Source organism: Brachyhypopomus gauderio, chromosome 14 (assembly GCF_052324685.1).
Source record: "Brachyhypopomus gauderio isolate BG-103 chromosome 14, BGAUD_0.2, whole genome shotgun sequence".
Classification (NCBI taxonomy): domain Eukaryota; kingdom Metazoa; phylum Chordata; class Actinopteri; order Gymnotiformes; family Hypopomidae; genus Brachyhypopomus; species Brachyhypopomus gauderio.
In genome coordinates, this window is record NC_135224.1 from 19,250,255 (window position 1) to 19,273,782 (window position 23,528).

At 44.4% G+C, this 23,528-nt stretch overlaps 1 protein-coding gene across 3 annotated transcripts in view; it reads right to left on the reverse strand.

The window, feature by feature from the left end:
• The window catches only part of astn1 (astrotactin 1), a 197,351-nt gene that overhangs the window by 126,273 nt on the left and 47,550 nt on the right, over nucleotides 1-23,528 (reverse strand). For 2 of the 3 annotated variants that reach the window (XM_076972126.1, XM_076972124.1), the window contains 3 exons: nucleotides 17,466-17,615; nucleotides 14,316-14,462; nucleotides 9,094-9,261 (listed from right to left, as the gene is read on the reverse strand). In XM_076972126.1, the coding sequence (XP_076828241.1) occupies nucleotides 9,094-9,261; nucleotides 14,316-14,462; nucleotides 17,466-17,615 (465 nt within the window). The remainder of the gene's footprint in view (nucleotides 1-9,093; nucleotides 9,262-14,315; nucleotides 14,463-17,465; nucleotides 17,616-23,528) is intronic. The other variant, XM_076972125.1, reaches the window with a different exon arrangement.

Consider the following 23,528-nt stretch of genomic DNA (forward strand, 5'->3'; position numbering starts at 1 on the left):
TCTCTGCAAGGTATTCAAAGCACCACTCACTAAAATATGATAAACAAAATGTAGATATTATTATTTATGTATGCCATGTGTCAGCACTACTACATAAGTCTGCACCATGCCATCAGCATGTGCTGATCCGAATTGAGGGGATTTCTGTCCCACTTTTCAGGACCTGACAACCAACCTCGACAAGCATCTGAGCTCAACTCGACAGGTGTACCGTTGAACATACGGAATTCAACTGCACACGCAAACAACCACCGTACTGAATTCAACCGCACAGGCAATTAACCAGCATATTGAATTCAACTCAACAGGTGTTTATCCAGTTTTCTGAATTCAATGCATTGGATATTTAACCAGCATACGGTATTCAGCTCATTAGGTATTTAATCAGATCTCCGATTGTTGTTCTATAACAGGGGAGAGACAGGAACACACATCCCTGTGCAACAAAAGGAATCTCCCTTGGCTGTGATTGAGCAGCATATAATTCCATAAACACACATTATTCCACAAACTTGCAGTGTTCTTTAAGCACACACAATTGTATAATTACACACTATTCCATAAGCACACACTTAAGTGTGTACGACAGACCTGTTATAAGTGTGCACAATGGCACAGGCCTGTGTTATAAGTGTGCGCTCTTGTGCACTCTCTTGTGACGCATGTGAACGTGAAGCGTGGAAGTGCGCTTATCGTGTGTAGCACACACGCCCCACTTCACCTCTCCCATAATCCCCTGCAGCATGCCAGGTAGGGCTATAGTCACTTGTGCTGGTGCTGACATCTCATGTCAGGTCACACCATGACAGCGTCACCCGTGATTTGTTACTCAGCACTGACAAGATGACGCCCAGAAGAGGACACCCAGCTGACACTTCCAGTGTGGGTATCTGTGTGTGCTCTGTGTGCGCGGAAAGTTTCACAAAGGATTTAGCTCAGTAAGTAAATACTCGTGTTCTACAAGTACAGTTCAGTCCAAAGGAAACTGGACAGGGACTCAATCAGAGTTGGACATTGGACTTTAAATGAAACAATGATTATGAAGCACAGAATGTCTATTTTAATTCAAGGGCATGAAGGGCACAGACCAAAACATAATCACGTCCTTTTTTATTCTAATCCCTCAGTTCTGGGGGCTATTGGAAAGTTTTCTATGAGCTTTAATGAAACAGTGTAGCACCTGTGCGCAAGTCTTTGGGAACTGACGTCTAGCCGAAGCTGCAGACATCACCAGATGGAGAACGCTGCCTTCAGACTGGTCTTCAGGGGCTGGAAGGTCGGCTCACCACAGTTCTGCTCAGGTGACGGCCTGCTTGGTAATAGTCCTCTAGAGTCCCTGACCATGCCGACGTCACCAAACCACATGACTGCTGACATCACCAAACCACATGACTGCTGACATCACCAAACCACATGACTGCTGACATCACCAAACCACGTGACTGCTGACGTCACCAAACCACGTGACTGCTGATGTCACCAAACCACGTGACTGCTGACGTCACCAAACCACATGACTGCTTCAGGATACCACAGCATAACATCCAGTGGAGGCTTTGGCACAGAAAGCCTTGTGGGTCACAATAAACTCTGGTCAATATGTGGCCCATTGGTGAAGCACACAAACCTACTTGTTCAATCCAAACACGTGTGTGAGCGGCATCAACTTGAGCTGTGATATTAGCCCTTCCGAGCAAGGCTAGTCGTATAGCATTTTGGACATACGCCAGCAGTGGTTCGCGTTTGGCTAGTCGTTCTGAGAGACGTTTCAAATCCTTAAATCCTATTGTATAGCATTTTGGACATACGCCAGCAGTGGTTCGCGTTTGGCTAGTCGGTCTGAAAGACGTTTCAAATCCTTAAATCCACATAGTGTCCCCACCAAAGAGCAGGCAAGGAAAACAGAAGCTATAGTGGCAGTTAGCGTTAGCCATGTTTCCCTCTTCAACCACTCTGGATTGAAAGGGTGGATTTAGTCCTTTCCAGTTTGAATTATGGAGAAATTGGTGCTGTGGTTCTTGGGGCTCTAGCTTGGATCTGAACTACAATGCTTGTGAACACTCCTGAATTCATCCTGCTTCTGCCATAATCAAGAGAGATGAAGCCCGGGCTGTCACGGTCCATACTCTCCACACGTGAGGTCTGTGGTGGACGACTCCATCATTAGCTGTTCTTGCCTCTCTACACTCGGTCCAGTAAAGCATCATTTTCTCTGAGTCCCATTACTCTGCCTTTTTTAGGGCTAAAATGACTCAGAACTCCTAAATTGACTTCATTTGCTCAACTGCAACGGTAGAACGCTGTAGACTGCTGCTGACCACTGTAGACTGCTGTATATGAATGTTATCTGTTGTATACGGCTGGTATCTACTGTAGACTGCTGTAGATGGCTGTTATATGCTATAGACTGTTGGTATCTGCTATAGACTGCTGTCATCTGTTGTTATCTGCTGTAGACTGCTGTAGAATGCTGTTATCCGCTGTAGACTGCTGTATATGGTTGTTATCTGCTGTAGACTGCTGTAGATGGTTGTTATCTGCTGTAGACTGCTGTAGAATGCTGTTATCCACTGTAGACTGCTGTATATGGTTGTTATCTGCTGTAGACTGCTGTAGATGGTTGTTATCCGCTGTAGACTGCTGTAGAATGCTGTTATCCGCTGTAGACTGCTGTTCAGTAAAGCAGTGCTTTTTGGCTCCTACACTCAGTATTTGATTTATTTTTATGACTATTATTTGTCTACAGAAACCCAGATTATTTCAAAGAGTGCAACGTTTTCTGAAACATGTATTCTTATACATCAAGGACAGAAGGTACAATATATAATTTCCAATAAATGATAAACTTGAGCCCTAGATATTGGAATTACAGCTGACATAAATCATATTATTATATGGTACACAGCCTTTCCTTGCAACTGATTTATTAAATTCTACAACCAACATACTTACAAGGAGGCTTACAAAATAATAAATCCAGTTAATAGTCATTATCAAGTTTTTAATGAATCAAGTATAAACCGGGTGTAATGTATATATGAAAGGCTGTGTAGGATCAAAGGAATCACCTTAAACATCCACAGAGGTCACGGTTACACTTCCCTGGTTTAGAGCAGCACTACATGAGAACTGTTCATGTGAATGGGAAAAATCCTAATTAGAGAGTCCGTTTCAGAAAAGGACATCTGAACAATAACTGAGGATGCTGGAAGACAAACCCCCCCCCAAGACACCCTGCACTGGGATGTTAGGGTCACGCCGAACTTCTCCCCTTTCCCGTGTCTCCGCCCTAGTCGCGCCTTATTTTTGTTCCCATGGTTTCCCCCATTGTCTGTTATGCTCCCGTGATTATTCGCTCCACCTGTGTCTCGTTTCGTGCCCCCTGTTTCAGTGTATTGAGTTTCCTCAGTCCTGTCCCTCGTTGTCGGTCATTGTTTGTAGTGGTGTTACCGTTGCCCTGTCTCCTGTTCTCTGCGATCTCCCCGTACCCTGGTTTGTTTCCTTGTTGCTTTTGGTATTTGTATATTCTGTCTTTCGCTCTGACTGTTCCGTCATTTGTTCTCTATGTTTTTCTCTTCAGCGCTCGCTCTCCTTAGCCCCGGTTTGTGTCAACCGCGATTCCCGTGTCCCGGTTCGCCCTGTGTTTACCCGCTGTGTTTAGTTAATTCCCTGTGGTTGTGGTCCTGATCGCCTCAGCCTCAGTGTTTCTCCTGGTTAGTTCTTAGTTTCTCGTTCTCCCTATCGGTTTAGTGGTCTTGTATATTGTCTATTTCTATTCACGTTTTCCCTTCGTTATGTGTAATGCATTTGTGTTGGTTATTAGTCGTTTACCAGTTCATCTTGTTTCTGTTTAGTGATGCCTCCATTTAATTTCCCGGAGCTTCGTTCGATGCTTTTGCTTCGTGTTCTGTTTGTTATTTAAATAAATATTCTTTAACCTGCGTTTGCGTCACGCCTGCTCGTACACTACGTAAGTTAGCCACAGGGCTCAGCCCATGACATGCCTGATGTAACTGAGCGGGACATTCCAAGTCTATCCTGCTCGGAGACCATAAATACCTGGCAAAAATAAACATCAGGTATTTGGACAGCTTCCCCCTGAAGAACAAACACCGTCTCAACAGTGTCTGCCCTCCCACAAACCGTAATGAAATCAGACCGTGAGGTCATGGAGAGGTTGACTTCATCCTTGTCAGTCTCCAACACACCCATAAACATATAGGACATAATTAACGTTCAAACCTACATCCACCCCAATTCCTCGGAGCCTGCGGATAACGCGGCCACCATTACATAACCGACACCCCAAATATAATGACCCTGCAGGTTACAAGGCTGATAACCCAGTGTGAATAGGTGAGCGCACTACTGGGAGTGTCTGTAAGGCCAAGGTTAGTGGAGGCAGCCCTTCTTACATGAATGAAAAGAAAAGAAAAGAAATACTAGAAGCCCCCCCCCACACTCACACACACTCACACAGATGCCAGTTCATTATTCTACACAAGCTCACATCTGCAGCCCACAGTCCTCCATAAGAGCCTGAAACGGTTGATGCAGTGCAGCTAAAGGCCGAGATGAACACAGCAGTACCTTTACAGAAGCAGTTTGGCGCCGAGATGACCAATCAAAACTAACCTTTGCTTTTAAAAGGTCTCGCAATTAAGGGAGTGACAATAGTAGAAAAATCTACTAGTTACCTAGCATTCTAAAAAAATGCATCAACTTCAGGGAGTTTCAAAGAAAAACCATCACCAGCACACACAGAGACATGCTCTTGTCCTGCCATTTCCCCCAACGCATAACCTCTGCTCTAGAAGATTAACATTTTGCCAAGCTAACCATGACTGGCCTTTGAAAATGCAGGAATGATGCTTGAATATGATATAAATAATGTTAGCAAATATCACTAAAAATAACTGTGTCATCAAAACAGGCAGCACAACCTTCCAGCCGTCCCTGAATCGATGCTATTCGTCAGTCACTGAGAAGTGGCTTGTTCACTAGGGAAAATAAACCTCATGACTGAACACGAGAGCACGCAGCAAAGCACGCAGCCGTCTCTTGCGCTGGAGTAGACAACGCGACATGAGAAATAACCCTTAAATAGATCCAATTTACTCGCAGGGCCTGGCCAAACCAAACCAGTCATGCGTTTACCATTTTAGGAAGTGGAAAAGAGTCAGACTGCATTGCACAATTTATCTTATAATAATCGGTGCAAAAGCTAAAGGTGTTTTCTGGTTTATTGCCCATTGTCAATCCAGCAAGGGCTTTCAGCTTCTGGATTCTGCTGCGTTCACAGTGAACCGTGTGGAGATGCTGGTGTAATGACTGGGCGACTCGTCTTCATTTTAATGAAGACATGATGGAACACCTGAAAATAAAGAGGACATGTAGGTTGGGTTCCCATTAATGTAGACTAGAACCTCACCACAAAACTTCCTGTCCTCATCAGTACATCCTAAAAAGAAGCTTCACAAGGTTCTGAGTGGTCCTGACATCTCCAAGCCTCTTGACTACATAAGTTAATGTAAGACAGATGTGTAGGACACTTCAAATCTGCAGTAGCAATCACGTTTCTTCTGATATCTGATGAATAATTTTATATGGTGGACCAGTAAACCATGTGGGAAACAGCAAATAATAAAGAAAATAAAGAGGAGATTATCTGGACTAGACTCCCACTGTTCAAGTTGTGGACAAATTTGAATTGGTTGATTCACAAGCCAAAATTACGATGCATGAAACTGTTCACCTTAAAGTAACTAGTGATTCATGATCCTTTAATCTAACATGCAACAGCACCAAAGGAGCCCAAACTTTATACTCAAAGACCAAAACATCTGCTCTAAAACCTGTTCTATCCAGAGTCATCCCCTCGCTCCAAACAATCGTCACGGTAACCCTTCTCTCCGATCTTTATTCCAGCCCCTGACTCGGGTCAGGAAGCAAGCAGCTTCACCGGTGCTTTATTCGTGGGTCCTGTGATCCTTCTGCAAACAGAAGAAGGAACGTTTCATCCACTCTCAGGATGGATATTCTCGGGGATTCCAAAATAGATATAGTCCGAGACTGGGCCCTAACCACCGCGTGGCTTTAATTATCCGCAGCCGAGGAGCGGCCGGAAAACGGGCCACCTGATACATTACTGGTAATAAATGGAACCAGAATCTGATGGTGGCAAAGGACCAACACAAACCACCATTAAATGTTCAGAAGGGTTATTTACTGCAGGGGGAGGGGTTACTTACAGCAGGGGGAGGGGTTACTTAAAGCAGGGGGAGGGGCTGTATAGATATGGAACCACTAATATAGATATCAAACCAGAAATTCTATATTGGTGCCTCCCTATCTTTAGTTGATTGAAATGGAAAAACTATAGATTAGAAAAAGTCTGAATGTGATGTAAATCCTCTCAAAGCCCTGTATGTGTCTGATTACTGACTCTAATGGCTGCAGGTCGCACTCTAACGGCTGAAGGTCGCACTCTAACGGCTGAAGGTCGGACTCTAACGGCTGCAGGTCGCACTGTGACGGCTGCAGGTCGCATCTTCCTAGAGCTGCTTTGAAGAGAACCAGAGTGCAGGAACAGACTAGTGTTCACACTGGGATCAGTGTGGCAGCACAATGGCTGCAGTGAGACAACAATGAGACAGCAGTGAGACAATACTGAGAATGTCACAGGGCTGCAGACATCATTACACTGGATCAGTTGGACACTGTCACAAATTTTGGGGAAAGATGAAATATCTCTAAAAAGTATGATGTCAATTAATACAGAATACTAATTAATACAAATATAATACAAATATATATATATATATTTTTGCATGAATATGCAAAAAAATATGCAGGGCCCAGCCCACACGAGAGCAGGGGTTGAATGCCCAGTGAGCGCGTGGAGACCCGCCCTATGCCACGCCCACACCACACTCATGCCACGCCCATACCAGGCCCACGTCACGCCCCACCTCACTCTTTACAGCGCTGCAACGTGGTAACTCAGGCAACAATGACAACAAACAAATAAGAACAGATTTATACTCTCACATTTTGAATTATTTTGTCATTCTACATGATGATGGGGGCGTTATGAATTCACTATTAAAACAGCCCTGGAAGGGTTTCATCTGTCTGCCACTGCGTTGACAACTGGCACACACGAACCACACCAGAAATAAAAATGCCCTGAGAAAAACCCCTCCTGCTCTGTGCTGCGGCTGTTTTTGGGGCCGATGTAGTCATTCAACACGTTATTGCACTTCTACTAAATTGTTGGCAAACAGCAAAACTATTTGCTTGACAACACAGCACAGTTTTAGTGAATCGATAAAATATTGACCCCCAACATAAATAAAACACAAATGTCGATCGTTTCTACAGCAAAATGTGTTGAAATTTTAGAGCTAATCATTTTAAATAAAATAATGCTGACATTGGTGCAGTATTTACATTTGTACTGGCTGGAACGCAAACACACCTGTTGGAGTTGGACACTTTCAGCACTCGTTAACGACGTTTAAAGTTGGCGATAATCCCCCCCCCCCCCCCCCCCCCCCCCCCCCAGACGGAGCCCACAGTGGAGCATTAATGAGGCGTAAGTTCACAGCACGGTTAGCACCCTTGCACAAAACACCACACTCCACTTTAATAAAAGCCCCGTGGGGCAGGGGCAGGGGTAGCTGGAGATGCTCCATCCTACCTCCACCTCCCCCTGACTGGGCCTCTCACAGGAAACTGCCCTCCCCCAGGCACACACAAGCCCTGGTTACTGTCGCTCCCGGTTACTGTTGCTCCCCATCCTCGCTTCCATCAGTATCCGTTTGCAGCATTCGCTTCGAGGGTGCCTTTCAGGCATCTCCACGGCAACACCCCCTCCTCCACCCTCCTCCACCCCCTTGATCTGAAGGGTGGCCTGTTTCACCAGAGCTTCCATTAAGGACGCCACGTATGAAAAGTGCAGTGCAGTTACTGAACTGAAACAGGGTCTCGTCTCTTACACGTCACGTCCCGGGGAGCCGGACTGAATCGGCACCGGTTCGGCCCGTGATCCGTGCGAGCTGCTGGGTCCACCTCTCAGAGGCCAGCATTGCTGAATTATGGATACAAACACAGGAGGAACATTTCAGAGGAAGGATGCTCTGCTGGGATTCACCTCGACCAGCGATGCCTGCAGCGAGGTCTTCCACACACTTTCGCTGGCATTTCTTCTGATGTAGTTAGAACTACCCTGCCAACTGCGTTTAAGTCATTAAAAAAAAAAAAACGAAGTCTGCTTTGGCACAGAATCTGCTAACAATACAAAATAAAGCCGACTTTCCCCACTTTTGTGTGGAATTCTAAATACTTGTGTAAATACTCGTATAAATACTCAGATGAAGGCACTAAAACGGTACTCTGAACTCGTTAGTTCCATTGCTGGTTTCCCACAGTCATTTCCACAAATCAGTTCTGCAAATCTCTAACACACTTCCCGACTGTGTTACGTCTAACAGTCTTCTGAGCTGTCTTAGCTTAGCGATCGCTTCTGAAAACTGCAAATGAAGCTGTTAAAATTCGAGGTCCTGTCCTTTGGTCGGTTCTGGCTCTCCCCGAGCCAGTTTAACACGCCCTCCTCCTGCGAGACAGGGGGCGACGCAGGCCGGCTGCAGGACTGAACCCACTTCAAGGCTCTGCTGACTCAGCGTGGTGGTTTAGGCTCGGCACCTGCTGGGCGATTATTTCTGCCACTAATTATAACAAAAAAAGCACACTCAGCAAATAGGAGTAATGATGCTTGTTAGGCTGATTGCATAATAATTGCAAAGTGCGAATCACGTGGGGGTTGCAAAAGAAAACTGGCACAAACTGGTTTGAACTGGCGCTAAATAAATAATGCTAACCAATAACCCGTTTTAAAATGTTATCACACTGTTTTCCTGGCACTAAAACACCTTTTCAGAGGAAGACGTTTAACCATGCTACTGCACAGGAATGATGGCTGTTTATCACAACGCGTCACACCCGCTGGGCTTGGCTGGAAGGGGAGGCGGAGTCTGCACGGGAATGGAGGTGTGGCTTGTGTGGTAGGAGAGGCGGGGCTTGCACTTGTACCTGTGTCTTGGTCGCACTGGTGTTCGCAGGGGTCCAGGAGGCGTCGGCCACACAGTTCCTGGAGCCAGGGCCCGCTCGCGTTCTGCTGGTGGTACAGCAACACCTGCGCCGGGTTCAGCCAATCAGACGCGTCCAGCTGGCTGGTGTGCATCAGGACGAACCTGGACCCTGTGGAGCGGAACATGTGGCCCACACTCAGACGGAGGAGGCATGGGCACAAGGCACTGCTGCCACACAGAGGAGCACTGACCACCCCCACGGAGAAAACAGCAACACAGCAGCCTGTCGGTGAGGGACCAGTTAATAAAAACCCAATTTGTGATCCAGAGATTCAGAGGTTTAAACTTCAGCAATGCACACTGCAGCATACGTTAGCATTTGGCCATCCAGAGCTTAAAACTTGGGAACACTCTGTATCTCTCTCACAAAGAGCAGTCGACACAGGGGGCTGTTCTTGTGGCCTCTTCTAAAAAGATATGCCCACACCTACATACAGGATTTTTTAGTGAGCTCTATTGATGTGAAATCACCTGTCCTACCAGCAATTGCAGATGGAGTGTTTCCACATGATCTGAAAATATAACCAAAATGGCATCAGTCTTCCGTGAGTGATAACAGTGTGTCATTCAGCTATTGTGTAACAGGCAGTATACCTCCTGCCTGGTATATCGAGACATGCAGTAATATACAAGAGCAGTCCTGTATAAATATTAATAAGGCTTCCCCTACATGGACACACTATGGCCATTAATCCACTGTACACACCCCTGCAATCTCCTGAGCACCACGACAGTTCAAGCGTAAATGAATTCTGCTGTGGTGTGGGAGACTGGTCTAAACTCTATTCATTTAACACTCATTTTAACCTGCACCTCTCTGTCAATTAATTTTCCAGTAATATGGCCATACATAACCATTTGCATACACAGATAAACATTGTTAATACAGCATGATGAACAGAAACACAAACGATTAAAAACACCCATTCTCACTACACCACTGCAGTTTGTGAATAATTCATTCATTACAGTATGTAGATGATAAGAATACAATACCCAGTATACAAAGAAATTACCTGAACTTTTATAAGCACTGCAATGTATTTACAGCAGTAGACGAAATTATAGCAAATTTAAATCTCCCCTGACTAAAGCAATAATCAGATCTGGTTAAAGGGGGAATTATTTTTGGCTGTGAAAGTACTGGAGCATGTGTGAGTGCCAACAGCAAGACCTGACACCCTCATGAAGGTCTCCAGACTGTTGCCGTTTGGCTGAGGATGGTCTACATCTGGGGCCAGCCAAGAGCACAAAACCAATATCCAGAGACAAGCCATGCCTTTCAGAGACTAGCCCCGCCTTTCAGAGACAAGCCATGCCTTTCAGATACTAGCCACGCCTTTCAGAGACAAGCCACGCCTTTCAGATACTTAAACACTACATTTTATTCTGCAGTAATGTTCTGGTGATGATAATATTACAAATACATTTCCAGACACAAATTTGCACCCTCGGATCAGACACATTTACAGGTGTGTAAACTGAGGTGAGTTTCCTGATTGGAAAGGCGGGTTCTGAACTGCACACACCTGCTCTTTCAGGGGGTAACGTGGCCCAGACATCTCCAGGAATGTTAATATAAACAACACCACACAAAGGTCACAGACACCCAGTCAATTATACACCGTCTATCCTGCAGTAAATGTTTACTTGCATATAAAACCCTATAATACATATAAATAAATGCATATACACAAACACTACTTCAAAAAATGCAAATTGATGCAAATAAAAACGAAGAGAATGAAGAGTAACCCAGTCGTGTGTCACTCTCAGCACACCTTCAGTTACGTGACCTCACGGGGAGAACTATCAGGTCAAAGGTCAGGAGGAGTGGCCTACTGTATCAGAATCAGCTGTACGCAGTACAAAAAAAGGAAGCCAGGGCTGATCAGTTTGATGAACACCTTCAGACCAACTTGGTTTTGTTGTTTCCAGTGGCGAGACATTTAATACTAATGGACTGTATTAATGACGTGTCAGCTAGCACTGCCAGTTGTTGCTATGGCAGCACTGTAGTGGGGAAAGAGCCACTGATCTATAATAACGTTTTATAATAGAGACCAGTGTAAAGGACTGATCTATAATAACGTTTTATAATAGAGACCAGTGTAAAGGACTGATCTATAATAACATTTTATAATAAAGACCAGTGTAAAGGACTGATCTATAATGTTTTATAATAGAGACCAGTGTAAAGGACTGATCTATAATAACGTTTTATAATAGAGACCAGTGTAAAGGACTGATCTATAATGTTTAATAATAGAGACCAGTGTAAAGGACTGATCTATAATAACGTTTTATAATAGAGACCAGTGTAAAGGACTGATCTATAATAACGTTTTATAATAAAGACCAGTGTAAAGGACTGATCTATAATGTTTTATAATAGAGACCAGTGTAAAGGACTGATCTATAATAACGTTTTATAATAGAGACCAGTGTAAAGGACTGATCTATAATAACGTTTTATAATAGAGACCAGTGTAAAGGACTGATCTATAATGTTTTATAATAGAGACCAGTGTAAAGGACTGATTTATAATAACATTTTATAATAGAGACCAGTGTAAAGGACTGATCTATAATAACATTTTATAATAGAGACCAGTGTAAAGGACTGATCTATAATAACATTTTATAATAGAGACCAGTGTAAAGGACTGATTTATAATAACGTTTTATAATAGAGACCAGTGTAAAGGACTGATCTATAATAACGTTTTATAATAGAGACCAGTGTAAAGGACTGATCTATAATGTTTTATAATAGAGACCAGTGTAAAGGACTGAACTATAATAACGTTTTATAATAGAGACCAGTGTAAAGGACTGATCTATAATAACGTTTTATAATAAAGACCAGTGTAAAGGACTGATCTATAATGTTTTATAATAGAGACCAGTGTAAAGGACTGATCTATAATAACGTTTTATAATAGAGACCAGTGTAAAGGACTGATCTATAATAACGTTTTATAATAGAGACCAGTGTAAAGGACTGATCTATAATGTTTTATAATAGAGACCAGTGTAAAGGACTGATTTATAATAACATTTTATAATAGAGACCAGTGTAAAGGACTGATCTATAATAACATTTTATAATAGAGACCAGTGTAAAGGACTGATCTATAATAACATTTTATAATAGAGACCAGTGTAAAGGACTGATTTATAATAACGTTTTATAATAGAGACCAGTGTAAAGGACTGATCTATAATAACGTTTTATAAAAGATACAAGTGTAAAGGACTGATCTATAATAACGTTTTATAATAGAGACCAGTGTAAAGGACTGATCTATAATAATGTTTTATAATAGAGACCAGTGTAAAGGACTGATCTATAATAACGCTTTATAATAGAGACCAGTGTAAAGGACTGATCTATAGTAACGTTTTATCATAGAGACCAGTGTAAAGGACTGATCTATAATAACGTTTTATAATAGAGACCAGTGTAAAGGACTGATCTATAATAACGTTTTATAATAGAGACCAGTGTAAAGGACTGATCTATAATGTTTTATAATAGAGACCAGTGTAAAGGACTGATCTATAATAACATTTTATAATAGAGACCAGTGTAAAGGACTGATCTATAATAACATTTTATAATAGAGACCAGTGTAAAGGACTGATCTATAATAACATTTTATAATAGAGACCAGTGTAAAGGACTGATCTATAATAACATTTTATAATAGAGACCAGTGTAAAGGACTGATTTATAATAATGTTTTATAATAGAGACCAGTGTAAAGGACTGATCTATAATAACGTTTTATAAAAGAGACCAGTGTAAAGGACTGATCTATAATAACGTTTTATAATAGAGACCAGTGTAAAGGACTGATCTATAATAATGTTTTATAATAGAGACCAGTGTAAAGGATTGATCTATGATAATGCTTTATAATAGAAACCAGTGTAAAGGACTGATCTATAATAATGTTTTATAATAGAGACCAGTGTAAAGGATTGATCTATGATAATGCTTTATAATAGAGACCAGTGTAAAGGACTGATCTATGATAACGCTTTATAATAGAGACCAGTGTAAAGGACTGATCTATAATAAAGTTTTATCATAGAGACCAGTGTAAAGGACTCATCTATAATAACGTTTTATAATAGAGACCAGTGTAAAGGACTGATCTATAATAACGTTTAATAATAGAGACCAGTGTAAAGGACTGATATGCACTCTCAGAATTACACAATGCCATAGAAGGAATTTTAAGACTTTATCTTAAGGAATAGGCTCCACCTAGTAGAACACTTTGTTTGCACAGCAAAGAACCTCAGTCAGAAAAATGTTTCTCTGGAAACCTTAAGTACTTTGCGTATACCATACAGCATATATATTTATATTTATATATAGGTATTGTAGTAACTAGGTAAGATAGTGAAGCAGAGACAAGATTAAAGTGAACTTTAATTAAAGTGAGATGTATAAAAAAAAACTATATATATATATATATATATATATATATATATATATATATATATATATATATATATATATATATATATATGGCGAGTGGCGATATATATATATATATATATATATATATATATATATATATATATATATATATATATATATAGAGAGAGAGAGAGAGAGAGAGAGAGGGAGAAAAAAGAATGAGAGAGAGAGAGAAGAGAGAAGAAGGGGTGAGAGGACTGAGAGAAGAGGAGGAAAAATTGGCTTGTAGTTTTAAACTGCAGGTGCCACATTAAAATTCATTAACAAACTCATCCAGTGCACAAACACGACTAAGGTCCAAAACACACACAAAGAACCCTTGGGGAGAAGGGGCGTGTGTGTGTGGGTGTATGCCTGTGTGTCTGCGTGTGTGAGAGAGAGAGAGTGAGAGAGTGAGAGAGAGTGAGAGAGAGAGAGAGAGAGAGAGAGAGAGAGAGACCTGGCGTGAGTGCTTTGATGCTTTCAAGACACAGCTGTTGGGTTTTCAGAGGAGACGATCCTAGGGGAGTGAAAATGGCATTTCACACTGTAGCATAGACCATAGAGAGAGAGAGAGAGGGAGAGAGAGAGAGAGAGGGAGAGAGAGAGAGAGAGAGAGAGGAGGACAGAGAGAGGAGGAGAAAGTAGGAGAGGATAGGAGAGAGGAGGAGAGGGGAGGTGCAGCTTACCGTCGGCGATGAGGTGCTCTGGGACATGCAGGATGACTCGTACATTAAGACTGCAGGAGAGGTGGGAGCAGTAGACCAGGCTGATCACACAGCTCACCACACTGATCAAAGTCAGGGTGGTCTTACTGATGGGGCTACGGGGAGAGCCTACAGAGACAGAGACAGGAGGAGAGAGAGAGAGAGAGAGAGAGAGAGAGAGAGACGCACAAAGAGACACAGAAGGAGCATTAGAGAATGGTATAAAGATCACCTAAGCCGCGAGGCTGGGGAGACCCGTTTTGGCGAGCCCCTGTGGTAGCTGTGCCTGCAGCACAAAGACCGTCGTCAGGCGGTCGGAGATGCAGATCAGGCTCCACCCGACGAAGGTTCCCGCCAGGCCGGCAGAGGACGACGGAGTCAAAACAAACAGAAGAGTGAGAGTGTCTGGTTCACACCCCCACTCCACTCACGCACACCACACCGGGTCGCACATGCCAACCAGTGTAGCCAAATCAATGGAGCCCGCTTGTATTAATGAGCCAACAGCACAACACACAACAAAGCTCACACACACACACGCACACACACGCACATTGACAATCTGGGAAAAGAATGAACAACTATGGCGCACATAAATAACCCCCAGGCATGAGCAGGGTGACGCACAGCTGGCCCATTTGATCCCCGGTTCCAGCAGAATAACCACGGCTGATGCCAGCAAGCTTTAAAGGGGCTTTTACACACCTCCACCTCCCCCCCCACTTCCCCAGACTAAATAACCAGGGCTCAATCTAAACGCTGGACACGGGTCAATTCAGTCAAATAAGATCTGTGGTAGTCAACAAATAAATAAAGCCCGCAGGTCTGTGGTAGGTCTGCACCTCTTTGCTCTGCTGCATATCTGACATTCCTTCTTATAGAGGTTTGACTGTCGGTAGTTTTAAAAGCGTTTCTGTGAATTTATAGATATGGTAAAAAAGAGCTTTGAACCACCACATTCTTGCCTGACTGCAGAGGGCACAGTGCACTGGAGCACAGCACACAGCAGCAGGCCTGCTACGACTCTTCAGACCAACCCAGGGCATTTTCACATTAGAACATTAAACTAGCTAAACAGACATAACTCCTTATTCAAAACTGAAAAATAGAGATGCAAGCTGACTACCAAGATCGAACACCGACACGCCCTGATCAGACACCGACACGCCATGATCAGACACCGACACGCCATGATCAGACACTGACACGCCTTGATCAGACACCGACACGCCCTGATCAGACACCGACACGCCCTGATCAGACACCGACACGCCATGATCAGACACCGACACGCCATGATCAGACACCGACATGCCTTGATCAGACACCGACACGCCCTGATCAGACACCGACACGCCCTGATCAGACACCGACACGCCATGATAAGACACCGACACGCCCTGACCAGCAGCTCAGCGTGTGCTCTGTTATGCTAAAATGTGAGGTACGTTTACATCAGCACTCGTTAGCTAACTACGTGTGCAGGGCTATTACTACCAGTGTCTCTCTCTCACTCTCACTCTCTCTCTCTCTCTCTCTCTCTCTCTCTCTCTCTCTCTCTTTCTCTCTCTCTCTCTCTCTCTCTCTCACTTCTCAAGTTTTGGCCGAGGAGTCATGCCGATGTCAGACTTTCACCTGGAGTGGGAGAACAAGGTTGTATTCACCATAGTTGAGGACAAAACTATTTGCATGATAGCCTCTGTCAGCAGTGTGTAGCTCTGCCCAAAAGAGGGAGCACCATCTCTCAACAACGTTCTGATGTTCAAGGACACTTCTCAAACTTCACAAACTGTCACTTCAAGCAGCAACTGGACTAGCTGTACGACCGACCTAACTGGAGGATATATACTGGTACTTTTAGAGTAAATGTAGTGTACTTTAGAGTAAAGGTAGTGTACTTTAGAGTAAAAGTAGTATACTTTTAGAGTAAATGTAGTGTACTTTAGAGTAAATGTAGTGTACTTTAGAGTAAAGGCAGTGTACTTTAGACTAAAGGTAGTGTACTTTAGAGTAAAGGTAGTGTACTTTAGAGTAAATGTAGTGTACTTTAGAGTAAAGGCAGTGTACTTTAGACTAAAGGTAGTGTACTTTAAAGTAAAGGTAGTGTACATTGGAGTAAAGGTAGTGAACTTTAGAGTAAAGGTAGTGTACTTTAGAACATAAACAGGTCTCAGCATGTTCAGCATTGCATCTTTTAGATGTGACACCATGTGTCTACACCTCTAGTCACAGAGCAAATATAAACATCCCACATTGCACAAACACGTTTTTAAAATCAACACAACGTCGCGGGCAAATTAGCGGTTCGCAAGCGACAAATTAAATGAAGAGAATTAAATAAATAATCCGGAGCAGGCCGCCATGTCTAACTTAAGCTGAGTCCAATTAGAGGTGTCACTGCATGGCCGCCACACGCTGCTCTTTGTCACACTGGAGTGGGTAATTGGAAGGTGGGGCTGTTTAAGGAAGGTGGTGCAATTTAAGGTGGCGTTGTTAAAGGTGGCGCTATTTAAGGTGGCGCTGTTTAAGATGGAGCTCACCTTCACTCTGGACATCCACACACACTGCCCGCAATCTCACAACCGACAAAACCGTACACTGTTGCCTTCGTCCAATTAGAGTGGAGCCCAGACAGCGGCCTGGCAGCCCGGAGAGGCCGGCAGCCCATTAGCTTGGACAGGATTGTCTTGCCTGCTTGTCTTTGACATCCACCCAAGCCTCGGACTGAAGCATGACCAATGTGCACACACAAATGTCATCCGCGGCCTGAATGTCATCACAGATCCGAGGTGGAGGTGGGCCGACCACACACAGAACAGCACCAGGATTCTGGGCCACATCAAAACATCAACATTCAATACATGGAGGCTCAAAGAAAGACAGTAAAAGAGGAACGCAGATGCCCGTCTGACATGGCACATGCCTCCATGGAAACGATGACAATAACAATGCGTTGTGTAGTCACGTAGCGCCAAGTCACATCACAACAACAGTGTCCCTCCACACACAAACAAACATCTCACGCACAAACACACGTGCATTCACACGCATCAGGCGCGTAGCTGCAGGCAGACGTGGAGGTGCCGGTGGGTGGTGTCATGCGGCGGGTTGCGGTGCAGAAGTCCTCCTTACCCCCGGAGCCCCAGGCTGGGGTGGCGTTACCGTTTCTCATTCCTCTGCCTCGGCGCCGGCTACGGTTGGGGTCCGTGTAGAAGCTGAGCTGTGGCTCGCTGTCCGCCTCCGTGCCCGAGTCCCCGTCCGGGTTCAGGAACGCTGAACCCGCTGCAGAATTCACACAAAAAAATATCTACAGTGAACGACACCCCCACCCGAAACCCCAGAGCAGGCTGTTCTGGACGGCTCGTCTGCCGGACCGGGACATCAACGCTGCCTTCTGAGTACGCAACATGCATCCCAGCTCACAACACAGCTGAACTGAGTCATTTTGAACACTGCACACCTGTGGCCAGGTGTGGACAGGTGCCCTAGGGGCCAGGCTAGACAAGTCAGGTTTAAGGTAGATTAAACAAGAAAAAACATTTAAAATATTCACATGACCTTGTACATAGAACATCAAAATGTCATTGAAATCTGTCAATAAAAAATGAAATCAAATAAATAACAAATAAATACTAATATCCTGGATTCTTCTCAGTATGCTAATGAATTACAACAGGAATAACAAAGGAAGATGAATATTATTTTCTACACATATGCATACACATACAGCCTCTAATAACTAAGTTTGGACCAGTAATGTACCGGTTTTGAAAGTGTGTGACTGCGGTCTTTGTCTAATTGCCAATCATTAGTTTAATCAACTTCCTTAATTATTATGCCGAGTGTATAGGAAGAGCTAGAAACCCCGAAACAACAGGCCCATCACAAAGAGGAGGTACACAATGCTGCTAGCATTCCTTTACTAAAGAGGAGGTACACAATGCTGCTAGCGCTCCTTTACAAAAGAGGAGGTACACAATGCTGCTAGCGCTCCTTTACTAAAGAGGAGGTACACAATGCTGCTAGCGCTCCTTTACTAAAGAGGAGTTACACAATGCTGCTAGCGCTCCTTTACTAAAGAGGAGGTACACAATGCTGCTAGCGCTCCTTTACTAAAGAGGAGTTACACAATGCTGCTAGCGCTCCTTTACTAAAGAGGAGTTACACAATGCTGCTAGCGCTCCTTTACTAAAGAGGAGTTACACAATGCTGCTAGCGCTCCTTTACTAAAGAGGAGTTACACAATGCTGCTAGCGCTCCTTTACTAAAGAGGAGGTACACAATGCTGCTAGCGCTCCTTTACTAAAGTAAAAAGCCTCTTCAAGTCACTCACCTTGCAGTTATAAGACAGTAAACAGGCAGCTTTATTGGGCTATTGTGAAGGTAAACAGGCTCTTTGTTTGAAGTTCACTTATGGATTCTTTTCACGGTTTCCTCAAACACTTAGCATTTCCATTAAAACTACAAATAAACCATGTGAGAATGAGATGTGTTATGTGGCTCTGTGGCTGTGGGGTTGTGTGGCTATGGGGCTGTGTGGGGCTGTGTGTCTATGGGGCTGTTTGTCTGTTTGGCAATGAGGCTGTATGACTGTGGGCCTGTGAGGCGGTTTGACTGAGTGGCTGTGGGGTTCTGTGGGGCTCTGTGGGGTTCTGTGGGGCTCTGTGGCTGAGTGGCTGTGGGGCCCCACACGTACCTGACCCCTAGCCATGTGCTAGCACAACCCCCGACCCCAGTTACGTCCTAAAACTGCCCTGACCCCCATCCACGTAATGCACCAGAGTCAATCAGCTAGAATGTTGTCTAGAATCAGATGGGCTGGAATATGAGCAACCAGTAGATGTCTGCCTCAAGATGTTCAGCCTACTAACTATGTCGCAAGTATAAAAATGTTAAAAGATCCTGTTTTCAGATGACCAGCAACAATCTACAAAGGCAAACTGATACATAAAATAAATTTTATTAAAAGGAGGGATTTGTAATGGCCGTCCAATACACAACAGACAGCAAAATATGAATTATCTAAAGTTGTTGATGTTAGTAAGACCAACTCACCCCATTAGCCCAACGACCTCATAAGTCCAACCCACTTCATAAGCCCTGCTCACCTCATAAAACCAGTCAAGCCTAGAGTTTTGTGCAATGATACACGATCATTCAAATGAAAATGGCAGTTAATCCAAGAATACATTTCCTTTAGTCTGCTCCTACTGTGTGATTTGAAGCCATGCCTGGAGAACTGCAAGACATTTAATCCCCACTGACTTGAACTCTGTCTTCCCAGGAGAGAACCAGCATTAGCAAAACGGCCCATCACAAGATCCCCATCACATGGAAGCTCTAGCCTCCACCCTCTGGCCCTTCAGATGCCTTCATTAGCAACTGAAGGTAAACGCAGAGGGTGGAGTCACTCTTACTGTGGGAGCACATGAACCCAGAGTTCATAAACACCAGATACATGAACCATGAACCAATGGCAGTGAGGAGAGAGAGAGAGAAAGAGAGAGAGAGAGAGAGAGAGAGAGAGAGGCCCTGCCCGAAAGGTGGAGGTGCCCAGAACAGATAGCATGAAGAAAACTGAAAATGAGACATTTTCACATCATATAAAAGCAACCACTGCAACAACAAAAACAAATTGAAGCGTTCTAAAAATTTTCCAAACACTGCTGACGTAATCCGTGAAAGTACACTGACTTTCCTGTCGGCTTTCGCACAACGATCGTTTTTGACATCTAAGCGTAATTACAAACGCACGGTTCATCACAAACAGGTGTTGTCAGCCACTACTCACACAACACAACCCCCAAAACAAACGCCTGTGACATCTTTCTCCTAGCGACTCCTTTTGAAGAGGCACACTTCTTCGCAGCAGGTAGTGAGTACACACAAGCGCAAGAGTCCCGCTGAGATGATGACTGCGCTGCGTCTCACGTGCTGCATCTCACGTGCTGCGTCTTAAGGTGTCAAAGACCCTATTTACCCCAGGAAGACTTGGTAGAAATGCTTCCCTAATGTAAGAAACAAGACAAAGGCGTGAGTTGGTGCCACTTTCAGATCGTACCATCTGACGGGAAAACGCCAAAGCGTTCGGGTCGTGCATCGCGTGGCACCCCGAACGCCGCGGCACGTTGCAAAACGGCATCGAGATCAAAGGGAGGATTGATATTGTAATGCAAAGGTGATATTCTGCACCAGAGTAATGCCACTGGAGACACGGGGCGCGTGTGCCGCACAGAGAATAACAGCGAATAAAACACACACGCTTTCATCTCCGCTTCCTGGAAGAGGGAAAACATGCAAACAAATCACTAAAATGCGGAAGAAAGGGACTCGCCTGTCTGTGGATTTGCTGTCTCTATGAAGGAAGACCACAGCTGCTTGCCCGTACTTTGAGTTTAAGCAGCAAAAAGAAACTGAACATGGCTGAAGGAAGAAGAAACACATTACACCTCTAAGCCACTCTAGCCAGTGCTGTCTCTGAGGTGTTGAAGGACTCCAAGGTTCCTCTGGCCCTCTCTGTCCTACGAGTGGTGAGTCGGGGCTCGGCTTGGCTCTGCTGGGTCAGCAGTCCCTGCTCGCTGAGGTCGGGAGGGCGTGGAGGTTTCGTATCTGTCAGCTGTGAAGGGTTCTATGTAGGAAGAGAACTGAAAAGAACACTCTGAATCCCTGCCCACTGACACAGCCGGGCTGAGAAACAGTGGCTCTGGGTTCCCTGGTGCAGAAGAGCCTGGAGCTACTTATGGAGCAAGCGTGTGGGCCGTCACGCCATCACGCTGACCTCACAGTGCAGAGGTAAACAACAAACAAAACATTCAGCATGCAAACAACGATAAACGAAGGCCAGCAAAACTGATCCAGGATGCACATCTTTTAAAAAATTGAAGAATCTTGATAAATTGTTAAAAGTTAACTCCAATAAATGTATAAAGGACAACTAAAACCAGTAGTATAATCCTCAACAAACAGCATTAACAATACATATGAACCTAACCAGAAGTCTGAGCTGTACTCTTCACGGGCTCCTCCAATCTTTGGTTGATGGTTTATGCAACAGAACATCTCTGTGTTGGACTACACTAGATTGCCAAAAGCATTTACTCACCCATCCAAATTATCGGAATCAGGTGTTCCAATCACTTCCATGGTCACAGGTGTATAAAATAAAGACATGCAGACTGTTTTTACAAACATTTGTGAAAGAACGGGTCGCTCTCAGGAGCTCAGTGAATACTATGTGGAACTATGATAAGATGCCACTTGAGCAACAAATCCAGTTGTGAAATTTCCTCTCTCCTAAATATACCATAGTCAACTGTCAGCTGTATTATAAGAAAACGGAGCGGGGTCAGCGGATTCTGAAGCACAGTGTGAAGAAGTGTGAAGAAGTCGACAACTTTCTCTTGAGTCAATCACCTCAGACATCCAAACTTCATGTGGCCTTCAGATTAGCTCAAGAACAGTGCGCAGAGAGCTTCATAGAATGAGTTTCTATGGTCGAGCAGCTGCATCCAAGCCATACATCACCAAGTGCAATGCAAAGCGTCGAATGCAGTGGTGTAAAGCACGCCGCCACTGGACTCTAGAGCAATGGAGGTGCGTTCTCTGGAGTGACGAATCGCGCTTCTCCATCTGGCAACATGACGGATGAGTCTGGGTTTGGCGGTTGCCAGGAGAACGGTACTTATCTGACTGCATTGTGCCAAGTGTAATGATGGAGAGAGGATTATGGTGTGGGGGATGGGCTTGGCCCCTTAGTTCTAGTGAAGGAAACTGTGAATGCTTCAGCATACCAAGACATTTTGGACAATTCCATGATCCCAACTTTGTGGGAAAAGTTTGGAGATGGCCCCTTCCTCTTCCAACAAGGTTCATAAATACATGGATGGCAGAGTCTGATGTGGATGATTTCACTGGCCTGTACAGAGTCCTGACCTCAACCCGATAGAACACCTTTGGGATGAATTAGAGCTGAGACTGAGAGCCAGGCCTTCTCGTCCAACATCAGTATGTGACCTCACAAATGCGCTTCTGGAAGAATGGTCAAAAATCCCCATAAACACTCATAAACCTTGTGGACAGCCATCCCAGAAGAGTTGAAGCTGTTCTAGCTGTAAAGAGTGGCTCAACTTCATATTGAACCCTATGGATTAGGAATGGGATGTCACTTAATATCACTTGTGAGTCAAGGAAGGTGACTGAATACTTTTGGCAATATATCAAGCGGCACTCTCCAGATCCTTACTGCTACAAAAGATACTAACAGTGACTGACAGACAGACAGAAAGACGATGGATGGATGGATGAATGGATGAACAGATAGAGACTTTTCTACCTGAACCCCTCACTGAGGTTGTAACAAAAGCACACTGAACAAGATAAATGGAAACGAACACTTTTCTGAGCCTTCAGACATATAAAACACCGTGTTTTTCCTTGACAACCATGGCCAGTACAATGATATGTCTCTCGCCAACGGAGTAACAAAAGAGGACCAAAACGTAGCACCTTCAAAGGAATTAGCCGCCGACCTCACAGAACCGGCTGTGCAATTAGAACGAGGCCAAAAGGTGCATCTCTCCACGGGGAGGAGAAGCCAGGAGCTCCTTTAAATATTCAGTGCCCGGCGCCAGCTACGGGCCGCGTTTGTTCCGCGGGTCCGGGTGAAGCGAGACAAATCTTTGGAAGGTTCTGGAATCGGAACGTTGGCAGAATTCCAATCCGGAGGAGGCGTGGCAGAGAGGCTAACACCAGCAGCTCCGGTGAGGATGGAGCGTTTGGTGCCCAGGCGGAGGAGTATAAATAGAGATACGTGGGGGGAGAGAGAGGAAGGAATCAAGCCAGGAAAAAAAAAAATTTTGCGTGAACATGTTGTCACATCTGTGGTGGAAGTAGCGCAGAGAGGAGCCGTGAGATGAGCAGTTATCTCGCACGCTTCCCAAGACTCAGCAGAATGCTTCGCTTAGTTCGGACTTTGTTCAGAGGCCCTCGCAGAGTTAATTATAGACAACAGAAAGGTGAAAAAAAGTGGCTGTGTTACACACCAAGAGATAAAGCAGGCCCAGTGACACGGGCGATATGCTTCTCTCTTCTGCTCACAGACAAACGACGTGGGAAACTACGGCGGAGGGCGTCGTCACGGGGACTGACACAGGAAGTGTTTACAGATCCGGATCTGCAGGGAAGATGGCACCCAGA